This window comes from Natator depressus, chromosome 25, assembly GCF_965152275.1.
Source record: "Natator depressus isolate rNatDep1 chromosome 25, rNatDep2.hap1, whole genome shotgun sequence".
NCBI lineage: Eukaryota > Metazoa > Chordata > Testudines > Cheloniidae > Natator > Natator depressus.
In genome coordinates this window covers 12,674,468-12,701,421 of record NC_134258.1, presented here as the reverse complement: position 1 = coordinate 12,701,421, position 26,954 = coordinate 12,674,468, and the positions used below count along the sequence as shown (strand labels likewise).

The following is a 26,954-nucleotide window of genomic DNA, read 5'->3' as shown; positions in this document are numbered from 1 at the left end:
CCCCACTCCATGCCCTTACCCACTGGCCCATGCTGCCACTGCAGCTGGAGAAGGGACAAGGACAGTGCTGGGCCTTAGAGGGGACTGCGGGGAGGGGGGGGCTGAAGGTCTCTGCTCCTGCGTTGGCTGCCTCTGCTGAATGGCTCCCGACTCACCGGGGAGTGAGCGGCGCAGAATCGGGCCCCAGAATCCCCCCTCCCCGGCAGGGTGAGTCTGCAAAGCGCTTTGGGATCCTCCGCTGGCGGGCTCAGAGCCATGTGGCCCGGGTTAGGGGCCGCGGCCGGCCCCGCCCAGCGGCGGGGATGGGCCGGGCCGGGGCGGGGGGGAGCCGCCTTGGCCAGGCACGAAACTTAACTCGCGTTTTCATTCAAACTCGCTGCCGAGACTGAGCCGAGCCCGGGCGCTGCGCGGAGAGTCCCGGGGGACGCGGTGAGCCGGCCGGGGCGCAGGAGGGACGGGGCCTGGAGATGGGGGGCAGGTCGGAGGGAGGTGATTTGGAATGGGGGGCAGGCTCGGGGGTTGGATGTAGGGGACCGGGTTGACGGGGGAGGTGGATGGTGGTTGTTGGGGGCGATACAGAGGGGGTAGGGACGGGGTGGATGTGGGGGGGCATGGAGGGGGAAGGGTTGGATGTGGGGAGCAGTTGGGCAATGGGGGCAGGGGTGGATGTGGGGGGGGCATGGAGGGGGCAGGGCTGGATGTGGGGGACAGTTGGGGCAATAGGGGCAGGGATGGATAGGGGGGCATGGAGGGGAAAGGGCTGGGGGGGCTGAAGGTTTCAAATCCATTTGTATTCTGAGCTCTCGACTCTGTTCGAAGTGACCTTTTCCTAACAGAGCAGGGACCCCCCCCCATTGCCCTCCCATCTCACTAGAGTTGGGGGGAGAGTCCTCTCCTTGTCTAACTTAGGGTCGCTCTGAGGGGCCGGCTTTGGCTGGGGCCCCCGGACCGAGACACGGTGGGGTGGGGAGGTGGAGTTTCACTGAGATGTCTCTTCTCTGCTTTCCATCAGCATGGGAGGAGGGGGGCAGTGGAGATCTTGGAGGGACACAAGTTACCCCATTTTCCTAGCCTGGGAGCAACCGTGAAACGCTTTGATATGTGCGGGGGGGGGGGAGGTTGGTGTAATTTCCCAGCTGCGCTGAGGATGCTGCTGTCCCAGAAAGGGGGGAGGCAGAGGGAAGACCAACGAGACCTGTTTGCTTAGGAGCCCTGCGTGCCTTTAACCCCCCCAGCCCCACCCAGGTATCTCCCAGATCACAGTACATAGGACTGGGTCCAGCAACTTCGCTTCCAGCTCCAGGGCTGGAGCCGATGGCTGGCTGGGGGAGGGGGGACCACCTCCCTGTGGGATAATATTCCCCATCCAGGTGCATTGTGGGGCAGTTCTCCTCCCAGATTTGGCTGGTAGCAGAGATGGGATTCCCAAGGAGCCGCCCCATTGATCTGTGCACCAAGGCGATTCCCGTATCCCAGCAACATGGCACCCGTGGGTGTGGGTCACTTGTCCTCTGTCCCACTGCAGTGAAGAGGCCCTGTTAGAAGGACACAGTTTCCCCATGGCACGTTCGGGGGCTATCCCTGAGGGCTCATCCAGCCCATGGGCTGTGCCCCACAGGGCCCCTGTCTCCTGCGTTGGGGGAGGGACGAGTTCTGTCTTAGACTGGGGAAATTTCTGCTCAGTGGCCCATTCATCCCTCCTGCAGCCTGTGTGGAGACAAAGCCCCCCCCCTCCCTGAACCCCCTGGCTCCTGTCACACCTGGACCCCCTGGGGTCTGAAATCCAGACTGCACACTGGCCAGCTGGAGCTGGCCTCCAGCCCCATCCCAGCCCCCTTCACAAGCTGTGGGGCAGCAGGGCTCTGCCCCGATGGGAGCCCTGGGTCTGCATAGCACTTTCCCAGGGATGGCACCCTCCATCTGGCTCCGGGGTCTCAGCCGCATCTTCAGGCTACAGGAGGAGCCTGCTCCCCGGGGAAGCAGAGGCCTGTCTCCGCTAAGAGCACGGAGCCCCTAGCCCTGATCCTCGGGGCCAGCAGGAGAGAGGGGATCACAGCACCTGTCCCTCCAAGAGAAATCCTGCCCCACATAACATGGAGCTCCCCCTCCCCCCAGAAAGATCTGCAGTGACAGCTGCTTTTCAGGCATCAAATCAAATCCAATAAAATGTCCCTGTCAGTCCCTACCCCCCCCCCCCATGAGAAACCTTGCTGGAAGAGATTGGCATATTGCATTTTCCCAGGAGCAATGACATGGAGTGGGGTCTAGTGGTTAGAGCAGGGGGCTGGGAGTCAGGAGTCCCACCAGTTAGCTCAGAGGTGAGAATCTGGACTTCCCACCTCTGAGGGGAACAGGGTCTAGGAGTTAGAGCAAGGGAGCCCAGGAGTCAGGACGGCCAGGTCCTTTCCCTGGCTCTGGTACTGATTTGTGGGGTTGCCTTAAGCAAGACCCTTCCCCTCTCTGTCTCTCAGATTCCCCCTCCATGATGGTGAGACCCACCTGCCAGGAGAGCGGATGAGCCCTGGGGATCGCCAGGGACAGGAGGGGGGTCGGACACCCTGTTCTCTCCCCCGGGCTCTGACGAGTCTCTGCCTTGCAGCCCCACCCCTCCAGCCATGACAGCCCCCAAGGCCCCAGCCAGCTGCCACCAGCTGCGGGAGTTTGACAGTGTCAAGGATTCCATTGCCGACCTCATCGACCAGCTGCAGGACATAGACCCGAGCCGCCTCTCCTTCTCACCCTTCCTGGACCTGGACACCCAGATCTCCCTGGCGCCTGTCTCCGACAGCCCCGAGTCCTCCGTCGAGGAGCTGCACTCCACCTCCGAGGAGGAGGCCTCCCTCAGCCTGGCTACAAGCGACTCTCCAGGCCCAGAGGCTGAGCCGGTGGAGGGGATACATAGCCAGGGGGCTGGGCCTCTCCTGGGGGAGGACCCCCGGCCTTCCACGGTGCAGGGGGACCCCAGGCTTCCCATGGCAATGGACCCCAAAGACCTCATCCTTCCATGGGGCTGCGACCCACGGGAGGCCGGCTGGGCGGGGCCTGGAGACAGTGTGGTGGTGGCGGTGCCCAAGGAGACCTGCTTCCTGGACAGGGTGGGGGCAGAGACCCCCATGGTGCAGCACATGGAACATCTGCCCACTGGCAGAGAGCCAAGCAGGGCGCAGCCCCACAGCGAGGGGCCGGCATGCCCCGCGGCCGGTCGGCCTCTCCCCAGGGAGGAGCAGCCGTTCCTCGGCTCAGGTGTGGAGCCGGTTTCCTGTGGCCCCGAGGAGCCCACCCCTCGCCCGCCGGGGAAGTGCTGTGGCTGCTGCACCAGCTCCCACCTGAAGGCCGTGTCCTCGGTCTTCATCTCGCTGCTCCTGGCACCCTGGGTCCTCTACGGACTCTATTACCTCCTGCCCTTCGAGCCGCCGCTTTGCCCGGATCTGGCCAGCCGCGCGGCCTTCGCCCTGCGCTGCCTGCTCATCGCCGTGGTGCCCAGCATGCTTGGTAAGGCCAGGGGTCGTCGGGCTTCAGGGCCCGGGCAGGGGTCAGGAGGGAATCTCCTCTCCTCCTGGCAAGCTTCTGGGGGACCCAAGCTGTCACCCTGCCTGCCTGCCCCCCAACCCATTGTGGCTCTGTCCCTGGTGCAGTTTACCCCAGTGCAAAGCGGGATGGTGGTGTTTTGCACACCCCTTGCATCGGTGAACAGTGCGACTGCACGAGGGGGCAGGGTGATGAGGGGCTGGTCCGGATGCTGGTTTGGCCACCAGGGTTCTAGTCCTGACTATCGGAGGGAGAGTTATTGAGCAGGGGGCTGGGGGCTGCTATTCCTGGCTCTGCCATGCCCTTCCCCGTGCCTCAGTTTACCCTGCTGTAAAATGGAGATAATGATACTGTCGGGGGAGGGGGGTGGCAATTGACATTTCTCAGACCTGGGTCATTGCAACATCTGCTTAGGAACCTGGATGAAGAGAGCAGAATTCCGGCTTTCCTTCTGGCCCATCTGCCTTTCTTGAGACCCTCACACAAGGGTCTCAGGATCTTTCTATTGACTCCTATGTCTTGGCCTTAGCCCCCTTGGGCACATGGGTATTTGTGAGGGGCTCCCCTCTCTGGAGACCTTCCTCCGTTCATTTTGGATCCCTCACTTAGGCTCTTGTGAAAGGGTCTGGAGTCCCAAGGGCAGCAGACTTTCCATGCTCTGCAACACGAGATACCAAGACATTCACTCTGCCCTGTTGGTGACAGAAAAGCCACTTCCTACTGGGCCTGGTGCCATATGGGATGGTGTCACCAGCTAAGCTGCTCCCTGGACCCCCAGCAAGTGCGGGTGCATCTGCCCAGTGCAGGCACACTGGGCTGGATGGCTGATTGGGCTGCCCTCAGCTGGGGTTCCCCTCTACCTTCTCATTTCCCACTTCCCTCCCTGCTCTGGCCATGGTGCTGAATGCAGAAGAGGGACGATGTGGTCCCCACCCCAGTTAATTTCTTTGTGTGCTGATTGCTTTCCATGGGGTGCCATGTGGCTGGGGCTTGCCAGCCCCCGTCACCAATTGATCCTTGTTACCCAGCAGTGGGGTCTCTGCAATGTGCATTGACTTGACAATGGAAATCTCCCTATAAGTGGGGCCAGGAGTGGACAACTCCCAGAACAGCCACCAATCGTGACCCATCACCCTCTGATGTCCTGGGGAGATCCCGCTCTTGATTCCAAACCGGGACTGTGGCACCAGCCCTGTTATAATCTGTCCCGGGTTTTGCATTGAGCCCAGCGCCTGCTGGGGCAGGACTATGGCTGCTCAGGGCCTGATCCAAAGGCCATTGGAGTGTTTCATAGGATCATAGAATATCAGGATTGGATGGGACCTCAGGAGGTCATCAAGTCCAACCCCCTGCTCAACGCAGGACCAACCCCAACTAAATCATTCCCGTCAGGGCTTTGTCAAGCCAGGCTGTAAAAACCTGTAAGGATGGAGATTCCACCACCTCCCTAGGCTCCACTGGATCTGTTTGGCTCAGGCTTCTAGTGAGTGCTGCGAGGTCGCCCTTGCAGGGCAGACATGGCCCCTGGAGCCTACTGTCCTATAGCTCACTGCGGAGTCTCAGCCCCTCCGTGGCAGGAGCACAATACTCCCACCATGGGTCGGAGCAGCGTGTGTGGGGCTGCAGATGCCTGCAGAGACCTCGCTTATGGGCCATGGAGAAGACCTGCCAGATCCCCAGTCCCCTCCCTGATGGCTGAGAACAGCTGGTTATTTCACAAGCAGGGGGAGTGGCAGAGCTGGAGTCTACAGGGAAAAAGAAGTCGCCCCAATGCACGGTCACTGCTTTGATTTCCAGTTAAGCCCCCCAAGTGCCCCTAGTTCTGGCAGAGACCTTTCCACCACCAGCCAAGCCAGGAATGTCCTCTGGGCCTGACTCCCATCTCCAGCCACCCGAGCTCCATCTCCCATGCCCAGCTGCTCCCTGGCCTGGGCACTTCTGCCACTTGTACGCGTCTCCCGCTGTCTCGGTGCTGTCAGCACAGGGGATGAACGTTGCCGGGCCCCAGCCCCCGTCCATCTCCCGTGGAAGGCACTTGGGGAGACGGTTTAATTACAGAGAACATTCCTCTTTGTTATCTCTGTAAACAGCAAGCGGGACAGGGAGCAAACACAGGGCTGTTGGCCTGGAATTGGATTTTGGAAGGATCCCTGAGCCCAGCATTCCTGCCTTAATGAGAGAGGAGTGGGAGCTGCTGCAACAGCTGCCTAGCCAGCCCCTGAGCTTAGGGAGAGTCTGATCAGACGCTAAACCAAAGGCACCTATCTAGGGACTTAGATGGGCCTTGGATGTCTAGTCTGGAGGCATGCAGTGGGCTGAATGCACTGGGCTTTGCATGACCAGCTGGCTTATCCTCTCCTTTCACTGGGTGCTGGGTGGGTGGAGGCCTGGACTCACTGCTCATGCGAATTTGCTGTGCACCTCCTGAGCATCCGGTCCCTGAGTCAGTCCCTTATAATGATTATTTGTAGGATGGTCATGTATGGAAGTCCCCCTGGCATGGCACGGGACCCGTGATCTGCACAAACACGGCCCTGCCCCATGATCTAGGTTCCAGACCCTGCCCCAAAAAAGCTGCACTCGTGGGAAATTTGCCCTCTCTGTGTTCCATGCACTAATAACTTTCATCTGCATCTGGTAAGAAGCTGTGTGGGGAGGGATCAAAAGGGACCCCTCCCCGCCCGACCTTCCCCACCTAGTGACCCAGTTCTGAGCCTCTGCTGGCACTTGCCAGATCAGGGCAGTCAGCTCCACCTGCCCTTGAATGTTTGATCGTGGCTTTTGATTCCTGTCTGCCAGGGAATTAATTCAGGGGAGAAAATCTCACTGCGACCAGGAGGCTTTCTGATGAGGGGCGGCGGGGGTATCAGCTGGGGAGGAGGAAGGGTAGCACGTCTGACCTTTGAGTGACATTGATTGCTGCAGCCTGTACAGGGGGGAGAGTCCTGGTTGCCCCCTGAGACTTACAAACCGAGGCTTCCCCTTCTTGCATGGTGGGTTAGGTTTAGCCCGAGTGACATGCAGATTGCTGGCCTCTCGGCTCAGCAGGAGACAGGTAGCAGGACACACAGGATGGAGTGCAACCACACATTCAAGGCTTTAAGTGTAGGATCAGGTGCGTGTCTCATGCTTCTGCTCCTGGGGCCCACTGTGTCCTGCCTTGTGCCTCGCCAGCCAACGGACTCAGCCCTCTGAGAGGTATCTCCGTCCACTGGTACATTAGTGCCTAGGGCTTTGCATTGAGATTGATGCTTATTATCACCATGGTACAGATGGGGAAACTGAGGCATGCAGCTGCTGAATGACTCACCTGAGGTTACAGACAGTGGCAGAACCACAGATAGAACCCAGAAGTCCTGGCTGCCATCTATCTAGGGTATTTATGGCTCCTATTGTCGTAGTGCCTGAGCATCTCACAATCTTCATCCTCCTTAACTCCCTGTGAGGCAGGGCAGGGCTGGGGCTCTGTGGTGCAGAGAGGCTGTGATCTGCCCAAGGCCATGTAAGAAGTCTGGCAGAGCAGGGAATTGAAGCTGGGTCACTTGAGTGCCACCCTAATCTCTGCAGTGGTCTTCCCTAAATGCCCAGTACTCTGGGCCCTATAAACTCTTGGTCTAGTACAGCTCCGAGCACGTGGTGGTCACTGAACGGGTACTGATAAAATAGGGAGGAGTTGTATCCAGGGACTGGGTGAGCCACATTTACCCCCGGGCTCTGCCAAGCCCACAAGCTCTTTTGTCTGGGGACAGGGAACATGGGGGGTGGTGCTGTATTTGCTGGTGCTGTTGGCCGAGAGTGGCTCTGTCTCAGCAAGAGCACGGCAGGGCCTCGAATCGGCGCTCAGAAGCATGAAGGAGCCTGAGTTTGGCTATGGTGTCTGATGCAAGCCTCTCCCCTTCTCCCCTCAACCCGCCCTGCCCCTAGGTGTTATGTTCGGGGCTCTCGCCAAGCTCTGCTCGGTGGCCATTGACCCGCTGGACACGCGCTCCCCGCCTGTCCTGCTCCACCGGTTGTATGTCACCAGCTCCATGGAGCAGTTTGTCATCTTCGGCCTCAACATGGTGGTGCTGGCCACATTCCTGGCCCAGGAGCACCTGCGCCTCATCCCCATCCTGGCCGGGCTCTTCTCCATTGGCAGGTGAGACGCTGGGACCAGGGATGGCCAGTGGGCAGCATGGACAATGCACCCAGTTAATCCTCTCCCCCCCCACCCCGTCCTGCACCCCACAGAGATTCAGTTAAATGCTTCTTGTCCGGCCCCTCCTTAGTAGAGACACAACTCGGGGGCCTGACGCACCGCTCTTGCCCATCGTCGCTCCACTGAAGCCAGTTCACACCAGTTGAGGATCTGGCTCTTCAGTGGGAACTGAAGCATTGAGCTGTTTTGGGTGTAGTTCCCCTCGCGTCCCCTCTAACTGCATCTCCCCACTGAGCTGGTGGCCCCTCCCGGCCTGTTGCTTGCCTCAGGACCGTCGTGAGGGATTCCTGGCCCATTGCTCGGGCTGCGCTGCCTTCCAGAAACCTCCTTCCCCCATCGGCATGGCTGCGTGCCGGCCCGGAGCAGCACCCACCGAGCGGTCAGGCTGTAGAAGTCAGTAGGCGCTACCGTGATGTAACACACAGGAGAGCTTCTCAGAGCCTCTTGTTTATTTCCAGCCATGTTCTGAGCCGGATCTCTTTGGCAGGTGTTTAACCCTGATTGCATCTCCTTGGCTGGCTGATTTCTTAGACTGGGGAGGGCTGGGGGAGCTTTCAGCAAGAGTCTGCAGCCTGGGCGAGGAATGACTTGGTGTCAAATGAACGGCCGGGGGAGGCTATGATGGGTACTGGATAGAGATGATCTCAGCCACTTGGACCTTTAACCTCCCAAGTAACTGCATGATCCTCATGTTCTCCCCCACCCTGGTCTCCGCTCCTGTTCTCCATGAATTGCGTAAGCTCCCCGGGGCAGGGGGTCCATCCTTATCACGCACCACTGCTGGGCACTACATGTGCTAGTCACCTGGCGAGCTGCCCTCGGCCCTCTGGTGCGCCGGGGACGGGTAGCGAACTCTCTGCCCTTTGTGCTGCAGATGCTGTTACTGGATCAGCCTCCACGTCGGCAGTGCTTACCGTGGCTTTGGCTTCGGACTCGCTTTCTTCCCGGCCCTGGCGATGACTGGCTACAACCTGTTCTGTCTGTACGACCTGGGCTTCGCCTTCCTCTTCGCGCCCTCTCCAGCGGGTGGGGCCGGTGGTGGGGCCACGCCTGCCCCCACGTGGGAGCCGGCGACCCAAAGCACTTGAAGGAGGAGATGGCCCAGGACGGGGAGAGTCGTGAGCTCCAGCAGCCTCCAACTCTGGACCCTGGAGGGACGTCCTGTTACCTCTCAGCCAACCAGCCAGCCGGTCACAACAGCTGCTCCACCTGGCTTGGGTCAGTGCACAAGGCAGCATAAAGCTGCCGTGCTACCCTGTTTGCATCCCTGCTTTGGCCCCTCCCCAGCTGTGTCTCTCCCCCCCCCCGCCCCTTGCCCCCCACAGCTGGGCAGGGCTGAGTGATGGAAGAGCCCCACAGCTGAAGGCAACTTCTTAGCAACCTCCACCCTACGGTCACTAAGACACCGCAGAGCAGCAGGGCCCAGCACTGTGCTACCAAACAGCACAGTGTGGGAAGGGCTTTTCCCATCCGAACGCCTGCAGCATGCAAAACAGCACCAGCTCCTAGGAGATACTGTAACTGATAGAGATTCTTGCCCAGGGAGATCCCCTTCAAGCCTGGTCTCTCCCTCCCTCCATCCCGTGCTGTGTGCCAGGGGCACAGCTGTCTCCGCAGCATGGCCAAGGTTAATCTGAGCCCAGAGGAGAGGGGCTTTAGCCTCTCCCTTTGATGTGGCCTGGTCCTACCTCCCTCTGGCATGCTGCTGCAGCCAGGGCAGAGAGATGAGCAACTGCGTCCTAAGGACATGCTAATCCTGGCAGATTGGGTCACGTGGCCAGACCTGGGTCAAAAGCCTGGCTTGGTTGCCCTTGAAAATTAGCCAGAACTCCCAGGAGAAGGCTCTGAAATTCTCAGCTACAGCTCTGGTGTTTTTATTGCTATTTCCTCCACGGGGCCGGGGCACCTCACAAACATGGGTCTGGCACCCGTAGCAGTGCCCAGAGGAGCTGTCCTTTCCTTTCTCTGCCACCCAACCCCCACAAGTACCGGCAAGTTACATAACACCGACTGCAGGCACAGGCCAGGTACTCAGTTCTGTGAGTGGCTGGGGGGGATTAAGCCCTTCTCTGTGCATTTATGATCCCAAATACTCTTGATCAAAGTGACTTTCTGATTTAAGAGGGGCAGCGGTGGCTTGCTGGGAGAGAGGATTTCATCCCATTCAGTGACGAGCTGGAGCAGAGCAGCAGCCAATGGACTTGATCCAGCATTGCCCTGCTCCCCACGGGGGGTGCCCCTTGCTCCCAGAGCAGTAGAGTGACGATTGGTACAGAGGAATGGGAAATTGGACTGGCTGTGGGAGGAGCGTGGATGCTGTCTGGTGAGCTGTGTGGGATGCAGGGGGCAGGAGCAAGCCCGTGTGGCTGGTAAGCAGCGGGTGGAAGGGGAGCTGGTTGTTTGTAGTGTGACAGGAGACGGCTGTTAGTGCTGTTGGGCGGGGACATGGAGTGGTGTTGTGTCAATATGCAGTGCTGGGCCCAGGACCTTACAGAGACAAGACTGGTGGGGACATCTCTTTTATTGTCCCTCACCCCCAGAAGTCAGGCCAATAAAAGATCTCACCTCACCTCTCAGTCTGATCACCATGAAGGATTCTAACTCCACCACCACTGCCCGAGGCAGAAAAACACCCACCCAGGCTCTAGGCTTCCTCCCTTTGCCACCCCCCTGCTCCCTGCCAAGGATTATTGCCAGGACGGAGTATTCCCTTCCCTGGCTGAGCAGAGGTAATTCCCCACTTCCGCTCTGCCCAGAGGTGACAGCACCTGAACGGTGAATTCTGAGAAGGGAAACTTGAGTCTAAGCTGCCCCCAAGGCCAAGCCCCTCAGTTCTGTTCGTGGAACAGAAACCTGCCTCCCTCCTCTACTTGCACAACCATTGTGCAGGCCTGGGCCCAGCTCCACAGCTGCTAGAACTGCCTTGAAATCCAAGCGGAGGGTCTGGCTGGCTCCTTCCGGCACAAAAAGGCCATTACGTGTAGTGAGAGTGGCCACCCCTCTGCTCAGCTGGGTCCTTGTAGAAACTCCCTGGGCAAAAACCTCTGAACAAAATAAAATATTGTTTCTACCTCTTCAGGAAGTGCTGCTTCTGTTACTGAGGGATTTCGGCAGCACAAAGCCATGGCGGGAGCTGGTTGCAGGAGGGCAGGCCCAGAGCCTCGCAGCTTGGTGCCGAAGGCTGTTCTGCGATTGCTTTCAATGGGCATTAGGTTCCTAAAGGCCTCTGATGCTCTGGGCTGAAGAGATCAAGGCTTGGTCCTTCGTTACCTAGCAAGACCCCCGGGGCTCTGTGGGCCAAGCCGTACAGCTAGCAGCTTAACATTCCCCCCCCCCACCTGCAAAGCTGCATCGGCTCACAGCTAAACAGGCATTTGAGGTGCCAAATGCCCTCCTCCAGCAAGAAGAGGGCCAGGGGACTGGAAAATCCTCTCCCTCCCTTCGGGGCGGGGAAGGCGATACCCTGAACACCTGCTGGGCTGCTGTAGCAATGCTGCAGCCCTGGGCCAACCCTTTGGCCAGTGCAGTAGCCCCCAGGAGCCACGCTGGCTGAGCTCCAGCCAGGGACAGGCGCAGAGGAGCACGGAGCCCCCCCCCCACCTGACTCTCCAGCCCCTGAGGCTCAGGGATGCGGGAGCAGGGTAGTGGTAGCCAATGCAGGGGTCATGGCAGCCCATAGGGTTGGTTCTGCTACTCCAGTCCAACCTGCGTGCACCAAGAGAGGAGGCGTCAGCTCTGACTGACAATAGGGGATTTATTTCACAGGGAGGGGGGTGGTCTCAGGTTCTAAGTCTGGAAACAGCATGGCCTGCAGGCAGTGTCTGGGCTACATGGCCAGCGCTGCCCTCCACTGGTGGCCCAGAAGCCTGCAGCTGCCCTGGCTCATTTAAGCACCCAGCCCCTCATGTTAGCACTGGTCCCAGTCTCACTTCCCCCTGCCAAGCCAGCGGCTGTGGGCAGAGCGCAGAGCCCCTTCTGCTGCCTCCAGGAGGCGGCGAGGGACACCCCATGGCAGGTGATGCAGAGGATGCCCACGAGGAGAGGGCCCCCGCCCAGCAGGATCACCAGGACGAGGAGGACGACGTGCTGCCCCTCTGCAGGCTTGCTGGGAAAGAGGAAGGGGTACGCCGGTGGGGAGCAGGAGTGTGAGAGCTCATGGAAGGTGCAGAAGGGGGGGCAGGCGGTGCAGTTGTTGGCGGTGTCCCCCCGGCACGTGTAGCAGGACGGGTGGCAGGTGGCGCAGACCTGGACAGGGTGTGGGCTCCCATCCAGGCGGGAAGACCTCCTGGATCGGTTGTAAGAGTGGGGAGGGCAGTAGGACAAGCAGAGGTGCTGGAACGCATAGAAGGGGCTGCTGCATTCTGCAGGGAGAGGGGCAAGAGTTAGCATGAGCCCCGGGCTGAAATGCAGCCACCTCTGCTGCATCTGCAGGGTGGATGGGCAACAGCCAGCAGAGCCGGCTGCACAGCTGTGGGGCACGAAGGGGCTTACAGCCCATCTTACTGAGGTGCCCTGGCATAGCCAGTGCCCACACGCAGCAGAGGGGAGCCTGGGCCCAGATCCACAAAGCTATTTCAGTGGCTGTTAGGAGCCTAGATACCTTGGAGGATCTGGGCCTTGGTGTTTAAGGTCTCCTCCAAGGAAGCCCTGCAGGTGTGGAATGCCACTTACTGCTCTCTGCAGGACAAAGGGTTAAATTGACCCTGCCTGGATTCAAACCGGTGACTCCCAGGAATCTAGGTGGTTTCTAGTTCCAACCTGCTGCACAGAGCACTGATAACCCCTCAGGCTTAAGGAGGGACAGGCCTGCTGATAAGAAGCAGAGCGTTTCTGCCTGCGGGACTGAAAGGCTGAGACTGGTTCAGCCCCAGGCCGGCCCGGTTTCCTGAGCTCAAGCCGAATGGCTTAGCAGCCCCTCTGGCCAAGCCGACCATGCCCCACTGTAATGCCTGATTGAAGGAGGGGGAAGGACACCAGCAGGCTTCCCCAACTCATTCCTGGGGCCAGGAGGAGATGCCAGTATGGCCAGGGCCTGGTGCACAGCACCGCTGCAAGGAGGGGGGTCTGTCACTGAGTGACCCCCTATCCCGCTGAGGAGTGCCACTGACTGGATACTCGGGAGACCCAGCCAGAAGAGTAAAGGGAACACAGAAGCATCCTCAGGCTGCTGCAGACGTACCTCCCCCGCAGCTCACCAGGCAAATGGTCTCCTCCGAGGTGAGCCGAGGTGGCCGGCTGTGCTGGCAGAGCCCTGCCTGCTCCGGGGGTTGGTGGGGGTCAGGCCACGTGGCTGTGGATAACTCTTGACTTTGCCTGAGGATTACAACAGAGCCCCATTGGGGCCCTGTGCTAATGAGTCTATTGGTGCCAGGGGGGTAACGAAGAACAAGGACGACTCACCCTTGCACGTTCCCTTGGAGTCCCGCCTAACGCACTCGCTCACAACGGAGGCTGCTACCTGCCTGGCCATCATGTCCTCGTCCGTTCCGTAGAGCTGCAGGACGAAGCTGGTGAGGAACCCTGGGGGGCAGGAGGTTCAAGAGAGGAGGGGCTTCAGACTCGATGCTGGGGAGCCCATGATCCCAAATGCCACGAGTTCCCTACAAGACACCTGCACGGGCGCTTCATGGAGCTCTGGGCCCAAAGGGTTAACCCCAGGTGCTATGGATGAGCACTGGGACACCGGGTGTTGGACGGGTTAGTGAACGAACGCCATGGCCATTCACAGCCGGAGCCCACTCCACCCCATCCCAGTGCTAAAGGCCGTGATACATGAGAGTGCCCCTAGCAAGGGAGCTTTAAAGGATCCCAAGCAGGTGCAACCTCACTAGCTCCAAAATCCCTATCAGAAGAGGGAATTTAGTCCAGGCCCTGTGTACACTGAGGGGTGCAGGAGGATGGGATAAAGAGGACAGCAAAGGAGGGGTGCACGGGGGAGGAAATGTAACAGGGCTCAGGGGCACCACCTGGTTCCTGGTGCACAAGGGATTAACTCTGGCTCAGCTTCCCCTTGCACAAGCATTCAGGGGAAGAGTTGTGAACGGCCATCTGGGAGACACCAGTGTCTTTGGGAACAGTGCACTCCCACTGGGAGATGGCAACGCAAGTAACAACTAACCCGGGAAGAGACCTTGCTGCCTAGAACTCTTCGCTGGCCTACAGGGGATCATCGCTCCAGTTCTTTAGGCACATCCCCACTTGCTGAGCCGTTCAGCAGCCTGTTCTGAACTCTGCTCAGCCTCAGCTAACCAGAGGAAAAGCAGCTGTAGCGATAGCAAATGGGCTCTTGCATGCGTCTCCTGCATGGCGGGGACGCTCACCTGTGTTGTAGGCATCTCCCTTGTTCTCTAGGAAGAGCGTCCAGGTGCCTTGTGGGTCCTCGTCCCAGAAGTGCGTGGACATGAAGGACCAATCCCTGTAGCCCTGGTTGCTGGTGTCGTGTGGCCTAGCAGGGGCGAGGGAAGGGAAATGCTCAAACCCTTCAGACTTTGGAAACTAGAAGATCAGAGGATGCACTTCAGAAACCCAGAGGTGAGCTTCAGACAAGTGTCTGGGTTCTTACAACGGCAGCTTCAAACGTACCAGAGCCCAGGAGAACTGGCTGCCTCAACCATTTGCCTTTCTAGCAGGAAGACTTCTCGAAGCAGCCTTCACCTCACAGCCCTGCTGGGGTAACTCTCTTCTGGGCATATGCTGCTCCCCAGCTTGGGTCAGGAAGGAACCTGTGCCCCTGTAATCTAGTGCATTGTGGAGGCTGGTGGCTTTCCCTCAAGAAGTCAGCACTGGCCACTGTTGGAGACTGGATACCACACCAGATAATCCATGGATCCATTCCAGGGCAGCAGTTCTGATGTCCCCAGTGCAATGGATCCATATAGAGACATGACCTACCTCTCATCTAGCTAGGACCCCCCTGCCCACTCACCTTTAGCAATATGGGAAGGGCAGGGCGGTTGTAACCCTGACAGCTGTTTGTGACTCTCTGGAGGGTCGTGACCTGCAAGTTGAGAACTCCTATCCTAGCGCCACAGCTCGTTTTAGAGCAATCATATTCCTTAAGACTTGGGTTTTAAATCTCTGTGTCCATGAAATTCCCATTTGATCATTGCAGGCTGCACCTTCTCCCATGGAAGTGTGAGCTAAACACTTCCTACTGGTACCTTACCTGATGGCCACCAGGGTGGACTTGGTTCCCATTGGGCTGGTCAGAGAGATGGCCAGATCACCTCTCCTGCTGTAGCTTAGAGAGATGCGGACCTGGACGTGCTCCAGGGAGCGGATATACCTGGTCCTCCCGATGCAGGTGGAGACTTTTTTGTTGACTGTGAGTTTTGAGCCTATCTCCCTGCCAGGAGACAAGAAGAGGAGGTGAAGGCGTCTGCCCCTCTCCCTTGGCTTGGGGCCCAGCAACCCAGTGAGATCAGGTACAGGACTGCCTGCTACTAAAGCCTCTTGCTTCAGCACACATTTTTTAATGAAACCACAAAGGAACAGCATCAGGTCTGGTGCATCCAGCAAACCGGAGCTAAAGCAGAGCAGAGCTTTGGGGTATAAGTTCATAGGGTCCAAGCAGAGGATGGGGATCATGCTTTGCAGGCAGGGTTATTCTTTTTCTGGGGGAGGGCCCCCAGTGACCCAGCTCTTGCCTCCATGAATATGAGGGACAGGCAGTCACTAATCTTTGCTGCCACCCCCTTTAACACCCACACAGAACTGCAACAGCAGGACCTCCTGAAGTGCTGTGGTGTTTGTATGTATCCAACCCATACTTGAGAACCTGATCCCCATCCCAAGGTCTCATTTCCCTGAGAAAGTGTCTGCAGGAAGTCGTTCCCAGCTCCTGCTTTGTGCACAGAAAGGCTTTTCTGCCAGGATTCCCCGCGCAACACAAGGGGTCAGATTCCAACAGGATTTCTTCTCTTACAGGGGTGCATAGACAACCTTGACTGAACACTTCCTCTGGGGCCTGGTTGTAGTCCACTTCTTGGCCAGGTCCACCAGGTCACCAGCATCCAGGAGTCCATAGCCGTAATGGTGGCTCACTGAAAAACAGACACCCAGCCCAGGGAAGTATCAATGAGCCCCAACAACGGACTGCTAAGACGTGACTCATGGTAGCTTATTGCTTCCAGATTTGCTGGTGAAAAATCAGCTCTTAGATACCCAAACAACCAGCATTTTCTTTCACAACAAACATGGAAGGTGCACTTGGTCTAGATGCTGCAGCATTAGTGGAGACCAAAGCTAATAAAGACTGGTAAGGGCTGCAAACTTCTTGTTCTTTTAAATACCATGGCGGATGTAACTAGGATCCCTGGGTCCCGGTAGCAATCTGCACTGAGTAAAGATCTAACGAGCAGCCTCACCTTTGCGTCCGACTCCATTCAGGGCCCAGTCTTCTGCCTGCAGATGGGCTGGTTTGGAGGCTCTCACCACGAGATGCTGCATGTCGCGCCAGGTCAGTGCTGGGCTAGAGACAAGGAGGACTTTGGGAAAGAGGTCTCCTGTATCAAAAGGTTGAGGTGACTCGGGCTGGTGAGAGAGGGCAGGTGGCTTCTGCTCATCCACACAGCAGATAGAGCATGGGCAAGCTTTCTCCAGGCGGTCCCAGCTTGGTCTCCAGTGCTTTGGAGAGGCTGCGTTACAGGGTTAATAGCTGAGCATCTTTGGCTCATTTGGTCCTTGGCTTCTCTGCCAATTAGGGCAGAGAGTGGGGTGGACACCCAGCCACTTGGACTGGATGGAGACCCACCAATTGGTTTCCTGCAGGCAGCTGAACAGCTGGGAGGGGGCGCTAGCTTTGGTTTCCCGAACTGTATTCCTGGAGAGGAGACTGCGCAACCCAGGTCATGAGCGATTTTGACTCCACATGACTAGATACCGTGTTTGCTTTTGTCGGAGTGATGGGGAGATATTTTGACCATAATCCCTACAGACATTCTAAGTGACTCTGGAAAGAGGCCCTAGCAGATTCCCTGGGGGTAGTGGCTGCGTTGCCAAGGCAGGGACAGCCTTAGGGGGTAGGAGTGCAGCGTGAACGCACGTTCTACCTACTTGGCCTCCAGAGCGAGCGCGATCATCCCTGCAGCCATGGGGGCAGAGGCTGAGGTGCCCGTGTGCTTGTCGGTGCAGCGATGCCGCAGATCAGTTGTCACCTGGGGAGAGAGGGTAGGTAAGGAAGCTGTGGGATTGGCTTCTCAGAGAGATGCAGAGACACGTTCTGGGCTGAATCCTCTGCTGGGTTTGAGCTGGCCTGTGCGGGTAAAGGAGTGAAATGAAGGGCAGAACTCTCGAGCCATCAGTCGGCTCCCCAGTCGGCCAGAAGGGGTCACCTCTGAGCCGCCTCTTGGCTGGGGCCCCGCTGCGGTGGGCCCTCGAGTGCAGCCATAACCTAGGGGAGAGGAATGGGCGGCGGGGGGACGGAGACGACTCACGATCTGCTTCTCGCTCTTGGTGCCGCTGCTGTAGGTGGTGGTGAGGGTGGAGGCGCAGGCCTCGCTGTACCAGGGCACCCGGCCGCTCTCCGTCGCGCTGCCCACCGACAGGGTGTAGATGCTGTTGGTGTACCCGTCGCAGTTACAGTTGTCGGAGTGGATGCCGCCGTTGCCAGAGGCCCAGACGAAGAGAGAACCCAGGCCGCCGCGCCCCTGTGGGGAGGGGAGCAAGCTGGGACTAGTGTTACACTACATGGGGCGGGGGGGGGGAGGTGTCGGGACAGAGTCCCGTGCTGTTGCAGTGGTGTTAATATGGTGCTAATGTGACACAGGGCTCCTCCCAGCTCCCTTGTCGGTTCCCAGTGGGGACCCTCAGACACGGATATTCCAGGGTCCTGGCTACAGCTGACCTAGTTTCCATGGAAACAATACACTGTAGTTAAGCTGACCAATCCCCACCTGCCGCAGCATGCGTACAGGGTGCTATTTCGGAGGGAGATGGGAGTAAACAGGAAGGGCGGGGCTAGTTCCATGTAAAATTATACCCAACAATTGTTCGTAGTGGATCAAACCAAGGCTCTAGCTAGCCAAGCCTTTCGCAGCAGGCTGGCTCGGACAGTTCAGTGGAGGGCAAAAAAACACCCAGCACCCAGGGCTGTGTCGTGCAGGGGGGAGCAGAATTGCTCCCTGAACTGGCCCCAGGTGCCTGGCCCAGAGCTGCCCTGCTGGGGGTCTAGCCCATGTTATCCCTCCCCTTCAGAAGCCACAAACCCCATTGACGGCCAGAGGCCAAGGCTCTTTTCAGAGGCAACAAGCCGGCAGAGGAGCCACGCCCAGAGCTGGCGCTTACACTTGCTGTCCCCTTGTAGAAAGCTTCCAGGGCCAGCATTCCAGGCCCCTCCACAGTTTTACCATCATCTTCCGGGCCCCAGCTAGCGCTGTAGATGTGGATGTGCTGGGGGCGGAAACTCAAGGATTGAGCCTCCACGAGGTCCGTGATGGGACCATCGAGCATCCTCACACCTGTGGGGCCAGGGAAGAGAGGGCAGCTAGGTCAGAGGTCTCTGTGAGCCAGCGCTGCCCTCAATGGGCCAGTGAGCCCTCTCCCACTCCAGGTCAGGCAGGCGTCTCCAGTTGCTGACATGAGCATGCAAGCCTCCACGGTAGCCTCACACCTAGGGTCCTACTAAATTCACAGCCAAGAAAAAAAGCATCACGGACCATGAAATCTGGCCTTTTGGGTGCTTTTACCCTGTACTATACAGATTTCACAGGGGAGACCAGCATTTCTCAAATTAGGGGGCCTGACAAAAGAGTTGCAGGGGGTTCACAAGGTTATTTAAGGGGGGTTGCTGTGTTGCCACCCTTGCTTCTGTGTTGCCGCCTTCAGAGCTGGGCTCCCGGCCAGCAGCCGCCACTCTCCAGCTGCCCAGCTCCAAAGGCAGCGCGGCCGCCAGCAGCAGCGCAGAAGGAAGGGTAGCAGAACCGCACCCCCACCCCCCTACAATAACCTTGTGGACCACCCCCCCCTCCCGCCAATTCCTTTTTGGGTCAGGACCCCTACAATTACAACACTGTGAAATTTCAGATTTAATTAGCCGAAATCATGAAATGTACAATTTTTAAAATCCTATGACTGATATTGACCAAAATGGCCTGTGAATTTGGTAGGGCCTGAATCATAAATTAGCCAACAGCTCTTCTAATCCATTTGCAGCAGCTAGGCAAGAGCTCCCTCTAGTGTCACGCAAGGCTCCAGCTTCAGCCAGGTCAGCCTAACCTTGAGCACGCCCAGGCATTCACCAGTCAATCTCCGTAGCCATAGAGCGTGGTGAGGCAGGGATGGGGTTTTTGCTGTTCTACAGATGGACCCACAGAGGTTAAGGGACCAGATGTACAGAGGTGCTGAGCATCTGCAATTCCCATTGGCTTCAAATGGATTTGTAGCTACTTGCTCCTGCTGCAAAATAAAAACCCAATCCATCGGGTCCTCACGGACTGTCCAAAACCATGCAGTACGTAATCGGCAGAGCTGGGTTAAGAGCTCAGGAGCTCCTGCCCTCATGCCCTGTGCTGAATCCACTAGACCGTGCTGCCTCTTCAGATAGTCGCAGCCAGTTTTAACCAAGAGTTTGGTTTGAGATGCCCGCAGAACTGCCCTTATGCTGTACAGCCTAGTCCCTGTTCTGGGGCCAAGCACTCCCTCAGAGGTGTGGGCAAGCTCGGGCCCTCCCTTCCCATGAGATCTGGGAGGTATCACTCCAGGAAAGCAGGTCGCTTACCTCCAATTTTTGCATTGTAGGCGACACCGACTCCACAGAGTCTGTTGTTGGCTGTAGCTGCCACCTCTCCTGCGCAGCGTGTCCCGTGCCTGAGGGACAGAGGCAGGGAGCAAGAGTCACCACAGCCATATCTGCCAGCCAAACAGCCAGATTCCCCCATACACTCTGCCTTGCCACGATGGACAGCGCATGCTGTTCCTCTCCCTGGAATATTCCATTAGAGCAAGGATGGTCCCTCTTTAAATCACCTTGGGGGTCGCTTTCCATTTGGGCACAACTCAGTCAGTGCAAGTTGTGGTAAGTGGTGCAATAAGTGCTGGCAGGTGGGATGAGAGAGAGAACAACTGAAAATACCCAGCCTGCCTGATGGCCCAGATAGCATTACATTTGGTCACCGTAAGAGAAGGAGGGGCCAGATGCAAGGTTAGGATCCTCCTATTTGAGTCAGCTGGGAATTCAAGGTATTGGACACTCTGGGGTACACTGCACCCTGCATACATGCACTGGTGAGCCTGCCAGATCAAGAGCGCTTGGTAACATTCACTACAGCTGAGACGCAGCTTAGAGTCATTGCTTAGGTAGGGGAAATCCTGAGGCAAATCCCTCTGACTCCAATCCAAGTGCCCGAATGTCCCCCCACAGGAACATGCATGCTTTGTAACCCCAGTCCTTCATTGTACAGGGACAGAATTAGCTTCCACCTTCTTCACCTCAATGCATCGTAATAGTGAATCTCATGATGCCCCAGGAGGACGACCCAGGAGATTAGCTCTACCACCAGAGAGACAAAATCCCCAAGGCAGGGGATTTAGATCTGGACACCCCAAGCAGCAGCACCCCCGTTTGCTGCAGAAACTCACCGATTCTCATCCCAGACATTGTAACGAGGCTGTGGGTCGGGATCATTACTGTTGAAGTCATAACTCGCAAGGGGATCCTAAAGCAAGAGGAAACACGAAGGTGAGAAGACCCTGCTTTAGAAAGCGTATCTTTGTTACAATAGACATTATACGTTCTCTTTAACCCCTGAAACAAAGCCAACAACCAGGTAAATAATCAGCATCTATGTAGCACTCCACATTGTGAGTGTTCTTCACAAGTGTTACCATGTACTCCTATGGGGCACTGCTAATATCCCAGGGGTTAATCCAGGGAAATCCTATGGCCTGTGTTACACAGGAGGGCAAACTAGATGATCAGAGTGGTTGCTTCTGGCTTAATAATTTAACAGTAGGAACACAGAGATTACCTAAAGCAATTCAGTAGCAGAGCCAGAAGTAGAACAGGACTTCCTGGCTCCTAGCCCTATGCTCACTCCACTGGGTCTCTGTCTCAATTATATGCAAACACAGCAACCACTTGTCTCTTACAGTCCAGCCATCAAGAAAGAAGATTTTATCTACACACACACACAGAGCACTGGGATTAATTTTAAAGCTGTTTAATAAACAGGATTTAATTAAACCAGAGCAACTTTGTAGACCACTCTTCTGGTTTAAACCCAGTTACGTCAGTTTAACTTAGATGCAAATTAAACTAATAGAAAACAGGTTTAAATCAATATAGGGTCCTACACACAACTTTCACTGGTTTGACAAGGTCTACTTATAATCACACCTTTGGTTAAACTGGTGCTACTCTGTGTTTTGACCAGAGCATTAGGAAACCTAACGCTTTACAAAGCATTTACCCCCATTTTAAATGGGGAAATGGAGGCACAAGGAGCTGAAAAGTCACTTGCTAAAATAACCCAGCAGGTCTGTGGCAAAGCCAGGAATAGAAGCCAAATCTCCTGAATCCCATCCCAGTGCTTTGTCCATTAGCCAAGTGCCTCTCAAGGGGTACATGTACCCCTGGGGGTACACAGAGGTCTTCCAGAGGGGTACATCAACTCATCTAGATATTTGCCTAGTTTTACAGTAGGCTACATAAAAAGCACTAGCAAAGTCAGTACAAACTAAAATTTCATACAATGACTTGTTTATACTGCTCTATGTACTATACGCTGAAATGTCAGGACACTATTTATATTCCAATTGATTTATTTTATAATGATATGATCAAAATGAGAAAGGAAGCAATTTGTCAGTATTAGCGTGGCAGTGACACTTTTGTACAGTATTTTTATGTCCGATTTTATAAGCAAGTAGTTTTTAAGTGAGGTGAAACTTGGGGGTACGCAAGACAAATCAGACTCCTGAAAGGGGGACAGTCATCTGGAAAGACTGAGAGCCGCTGCATGCTGTCACTCTGGGAGGGAGGAGTCAACCCAACTTCTGCGCTATTTAGAGGACTTACGAGATGCACTATAAATGATCACTTATTAAGGAGATTTCTCCATTTGTTTTCTAAACATGTGCTCGGATGCAGCTTCCTCTAATTACATCTCGTCATGTTTCTTTGGTCTTTGATATTTCTTTTATAGAAGCCATTTCAAACGTCTGAAGTTTCCCTAAGCCTCTTGATCCAGCCGTCCAGAGGCTGGGCTCCCCAGGGCTGAGCCCCACCACACCAGGACAAAGGTTCTTTCACAGCTTCTCCTCTTCCTTGCAGGGAATATGCTGCAAAGAAGCAACTGGTTGTAGCTGATCGATCCCAAACGACTCAGCTGTGGAGGTCACAACCTTGGACACCTGGATAGTTTCAGATTGATCTTACGTAGTTAGCAGACAGATCGGGGTGGTCTCTCTCCAGTCCGTCATCCAGGATGGAGAGCACCACGCCCAAGCCGGAGTACCCCTTGCTCCAAGCCGTGAGGATATTCAGGTCTGGATGGACGTCGTTGTTCTGAAACAAAAGCCAGACCAGGTTTGAGCACAAAGATCCATTCTGGCCTGTGATCTATGAATCTCCTTTACGAATCATAGAATTGTAGGACTGGAAGGGACCTTGAGAGGTCTTCTAGTCCAGTCTCCTGCACTCAAGGCAGGACTAAGTATTATCTAAACTATCCCTGACAGGTAACTGTCTAACCTGCTCTTGAAAACCTCCAATGACAGAGATTGTTCTGATTTATTACCAGTATTATTCCTACTTTACAGCTAAGGAAAATGAGGCATGCAGTGGTGACTTCCTCAAGCAAGTCAGAACTGAAGAATAAAAGCCAGGAGTCCTGGCACCCAGTTGGCTGCTCTAAATGCTAGAACACATGGACCACTAAACCACGAGGATACAGTAGCAGAGTTAGAGGAGGATCAGACAGGAGGAGGTAACAGAATATAAACTCTTACCATGTACCACTGTTTATGGAACCAAGGATCTGTTGGCACGACAGCAATGGTTCTTTTCGTACGCCTCTTCAGCGTTTGCTGCTCGAACCAGTGGACCTAGATGGAGAGGAGTCACCCTTCTTAATGCCAGGGAAAGCGGCAAGTTCTTCTTTGCCGGTCTACTCCCAATGACAGATTTCACCTCCCATTGTACATTTCCCATACCATTTACACCTCCGTGCTCTACTGGCTTGGTGGAATGGCCATTTTAACCAGACACCTGGAGATTTGCCATAGCCACCGAAGTAGATCTCATTCCCTGAAGCTTTCGTCTGTGGTTGTAAAGCACTAACAGAAAAGACCCTCTATCAATTCCTAACCAAATCAATTCCAAAGTCTGTTACAGATATTTTAACTGACAGGGCATCAAATGAACGAGGAGATCTTTGGCAAATGCATTCAAGGTCTGCCTCTAGCAGACTATGTCTAGGAAAAACATTGGCAGTCGCTCATGATAAGATAAAAGGTCCTTATGCTTCAGATCTGATCACAAGCTGGGACTCAAGAAGAAAGCCCCTCCACCAAACAAACCGTGGATAGTAACATACTATTAGTTCTTCTGCCATCCTCTGAAGCACTGGTCACTGTCAGGGATGGGCTATCAAAGTAGGTGGGACCCTGCATTCAAGGCTACACATGCTGGTTTGATAGCACAGCAACTCTATTCAATCGGTGCCTGATCTGCAGTATTTATAGACATAACCATGGAAGCCGATGCCTTGGCCGATCCCTTTCCACCTTAGCTCTGACAGGAGGAAAGAGGCCATGCTATATTTCAACCAGAAGTTAGGTGCTCCACGCAGGAGTAACTTGGTGATATTCTCTGCCCTGTGCTATGCAGGAGGCCAAACTAGATGCTCACAATGGTCCTGTCTAGCCTTAAAATTCACAAACACATTTTCTAGCAAGCTGAAGTTCTTTTGAGCTTCTACCGGAAATTACACTCTATTCACCTTGGGCTCTCTTTTCAGATGCACATGCCAGCCCCAGTGTCTGTTCAGGGATTCCTGCACCATGCCTCGGTGTTTGAAATGGTAATAGTGTTCCCCTTCAATTATCTGCAGAAAGAAGAGTTATGTATAAGGCTAGGACACAGGTGACAACCAGAAGCCACCAGAAATATTAACCATGTATGTCTAATAAAATGCAGCATCTGGCATTCTGAGTATACAAGCTAGATCTCTTCCCCCTTATAAGCACTTTCTCTGGGCATATTCTAATATATTAAAAACAGGAGAGAGTTGTGTGGGGTGGATTTATTTTTTTTAACTGGCCCGTTGCATTAGGAATTTCCCTTCTACGTTTGACTTTGTCATTTTAGAATTCCCTTCAGAGTAATGGAGAGTTAACGTTTCTGATCAGCCTGCCAACTGCTGGCTAACAGGGGTGGGTCTCTCCATGTTTCCACTTTACTCAGTCATGGGGCACTAGATAAAACCACAGTACATGGCAGTTTAAATGGAATTTTGTTCTCCCCAAAGGACAGGCATCCACTGAAGATCCCCAGCCCTGAACACACCAAGCGTAGAGAGCTAGTTCCACAATCGGTTAGCAAAAGACATCTTTTAAAGCAAAAGACAGGGGAAAAACATGACAAAGATCTGCACAGCCTTTTAAATATTCTATGAGGCCATTTGGATGCTACAGCAGAAAGCTAGGGAAGGACACAGAGGTGGAGCTGATAAAGAGGAAATCCTTGTAATATCCAATTGCAAGCACAGATCCTCTGCTTAAGAGATAAAAACATTCCGTGGCAAGTTTCAGCTCAGGTTATTCATGTGGCTGAGTTACCCTGAAAACAGGCCTATACAACGGTAAAGACAAGTAGTTGTTACTTAGCAAAGCACCACTCGGATAAAGGTTGGTTCAGCAATTGAAATGTTGCCTTGTAGGACACATACTGCCAAGGAAACAACGGAGGGTGGAAAAGGGGCAAACAGATGTTCAAACACCCAGACTCAAGCTGAATGGAAGGTGGGGAGTGGTTGCTGAGACTTCTGAAATAGTGCAATGTTGAGCACCCAGAATAAAGGACAAGTAGGAATCCTAGAGTAAATTCAGAGAGCGACTGGGAGAGGAATCAAAGAAAAAGGACTAAGAAGATAATGGATTTTGGAACGAGGTCTGAATGAGGGGACATTGAATTAGTGGGACACACCTGGCTGCATGAAGCACCAGCATTCCTCCTGCCAGGATTTTATGAAGAGGGCAAGCCATTGTATGATCAAAGAAAGCACCACGGAAGATGGGTAGGTCAATATCTGAAAAATCATGGTGGAAAGTCAGTTGGGGGCTTGTTTTTGGTATAACAGAAGATCAGATTAAAAGCTGGAGAGAAGAGGTCGTTTGTAACCAAAGCAGCTGCTCCAGTGGAGTTCTCGAGGCCTAAAACTGGTTGTATAGGCACAGAAGGTGAATTTAATCTCTTATTGATTTACGGGGATACATGGCAGGATGATGGCTGCCGGCCTTTTAGAACTAAAAGGAGATAAAGCGCTCTTTCAGATTAGAGTGTCAACTGGCGGGCTGGCTTTGTGTTAGGTAAGGTACTGTAAGCTAGTGAGGCGGCATGAACTAGTGAATAGAGCACCAGCCTGGGACTCCAGACACCTGGGTTCTATTCCCAGCTCAGCCATTAACCTGGTGCATAACTTTGGGCAAGTCACTTCCTCTGCCTCCCTCTCACCCTTTATCAGTCTGGTCTATTTAGACTGTAAGCTTTTCAGGACAGTAGCTGTCTTTTACAAAACGTTTGTACAGAACCTAGCACAAACAGGGCCCCAAATCTCAACGGGGGCCTCTAGGTTCTAAAACACTCTAAATAAATATAAATAGAAAGGTGCAGAGAATGCATCCAGAGAGACTAGGGAATGCTGAACAGAGTCATAGACTGCAGCGTTTGGAAAAGCAAGCATTCCCTTCTAGTATTACCATTACATTATTAAAAATTTCATGGAAATGTTTTAATTAATCTGGGATTTTTTGGTAAAAGTGTCTTTTTTTTACCAAAACTTAATTATGGGCCAACTAGAATGAAAGAGTCCCTGCTCTGCACCAAACTTTTTTCCCCTTAAATTGCCATCCGTTACTAATCCCCTGGTGGCAGCGTTAGTGCAGATAACAGGCTGAACACCAGTGGTATTCTATACAACCTTGCTGTATAATAGGTCCTCTCCTTAAAGATTCATTTGCATCTGTTGTCAATGCCATATGCATCGTGTATGCTTTTAGCTTAAGCTGCCGCATGAGGAGGACTTGGTAATGATGCTAGAGTGTCATCTAAAAATAGAAATAGAGCCTGATAAAAGCTTCTCAGATACAGATGACAGAAAAGAGGGAGAGTGAGGGGAGGAAAATAGATAAACAAGAGGCAATGTTTGCGGGAGAAAAAGATTGCAACATCAAATGGCACCTATGCAGGGCTGGCCGGAAGCCGCCTACTTAGTCCTAGGTGCAGTGTAACTTCTGGAAGAGTCATCTGTAATGGCAGGCAATGTGAGGGCAGAAGTGTGAACTTCTGCAGCAGGTCAGCCTTTCATCAGCTCCCCCTGCAGACAGTCAGGTGGAGGAGTGACCTGGCCCCCTGGCTCTCAACAGGAGCTTTTCTATCTGGGGAACAAATGTTGGGGTGTTGTTAGAGGGAGGAGGATATGCTTCGCTGCCCCCCAGCCCCCCATCTCATAAACACATCTCTTCCCACCCCCGCATTTCTTGGAAAGGGGGTTTGGAACAGGAAATGGACTGAATTCATGGGGAAGGACTGGAAGAGCTTGGGAGCAGCCCCTCTTGGGAAGGGGGTGGTCTGGGAGGAAGGAGCAGGGTGTGGGGCAGCAGGGAGACAGTTCCACCAGCTGCTCCACGACCAGGTTGCTGGGGCTAGGGGTGGCATTCGCAGACTGCCCCTCTTCCACCTCCCCTATTTAGCCCTCCCCCCGCGGCCTGCCCCTCACCTGCCCCAGGCAGAGCAGCCCGTGCTTGCGGGCCAGGCGCTCGGCCTCCCGGGCCCCCGCGGGCACCCTCACGGCCCAGCTGCTCAGGTAGATGCGGAGCCCGCCCCAGCAGCAGGAGGCGCCGGCCAGCAGCAGCAACAAGAGCCGGAGCCAGGCAGCCGCCGCCGACATGGCTCCGCCCAGAGCGCGGACCGGGTCTCCCCTGCCCGGGGGGAACGCGGGGCTACCCCCGCCAAGGGGCCCTTAAATACCCGCCCTGCCCGGGATCTGCGGCCTAGCGCTACGCCTGGAGC

At 55.1% G+C, this 26,954-nt stretch overlaps 2 protein-coding genes across 2 annotated transcripts; one reads left to right on the top strand and one right to left on the bottom strand.

Moving 5' to 3' along the window:
* Positions 1–375: 375 nt before the first annotated feature.
* Positions 376–10,765, top strand: LOC141977712 (uncharacterized). The gene is made up of 4 exons (XM_074939322.1): positions 376–429; positions 2,472–3,492; positions 7,453–7,666; positions 8,601–10,765. The coding sequence occupies exons 2-4, from the start codon at positions 2,616–2,618 to the stop codon at positions 8,812–8,814; spliced, it is 1,305 nt and encodes a 434-aa protein (XP_074795423.1). The 5' UTR covers positions 376–429; positions 2,472–2,615; the 3' UTR covers positions 8,815–10,765.
* A 740-nt stretch (positions 10,766–11,505) lies between these two features.
* PCSK4 (proprotein convertase subtilisin/kexin type 4) lies at positions 11,506–26,832 on the bottom strand. Its single transcript, XM_074939251.1, is given in 16 exon segments — positions 11,506–11,631; positions 11,633–12,087; positions 13,127–13,246; positions 14,047–14,171; positions 14,892–15,071; positions 15,651–15,768; positions 16,093–16,196; positions 16,781–16,881; positions 17,161–17,373; positions 18,011–18,183; positions 19,443–19,531; positions 20,303–20,379; positions 22,101–22,229; positions 22,673–22,768; positions 23,665–23,769; positions 26,662–26,832. Coding segments are annotated over 16 exon segments (2,382 nt in total).
* Between the last annotated feature and the right edge of the window lie 122 nt (positions 26,833–26,954).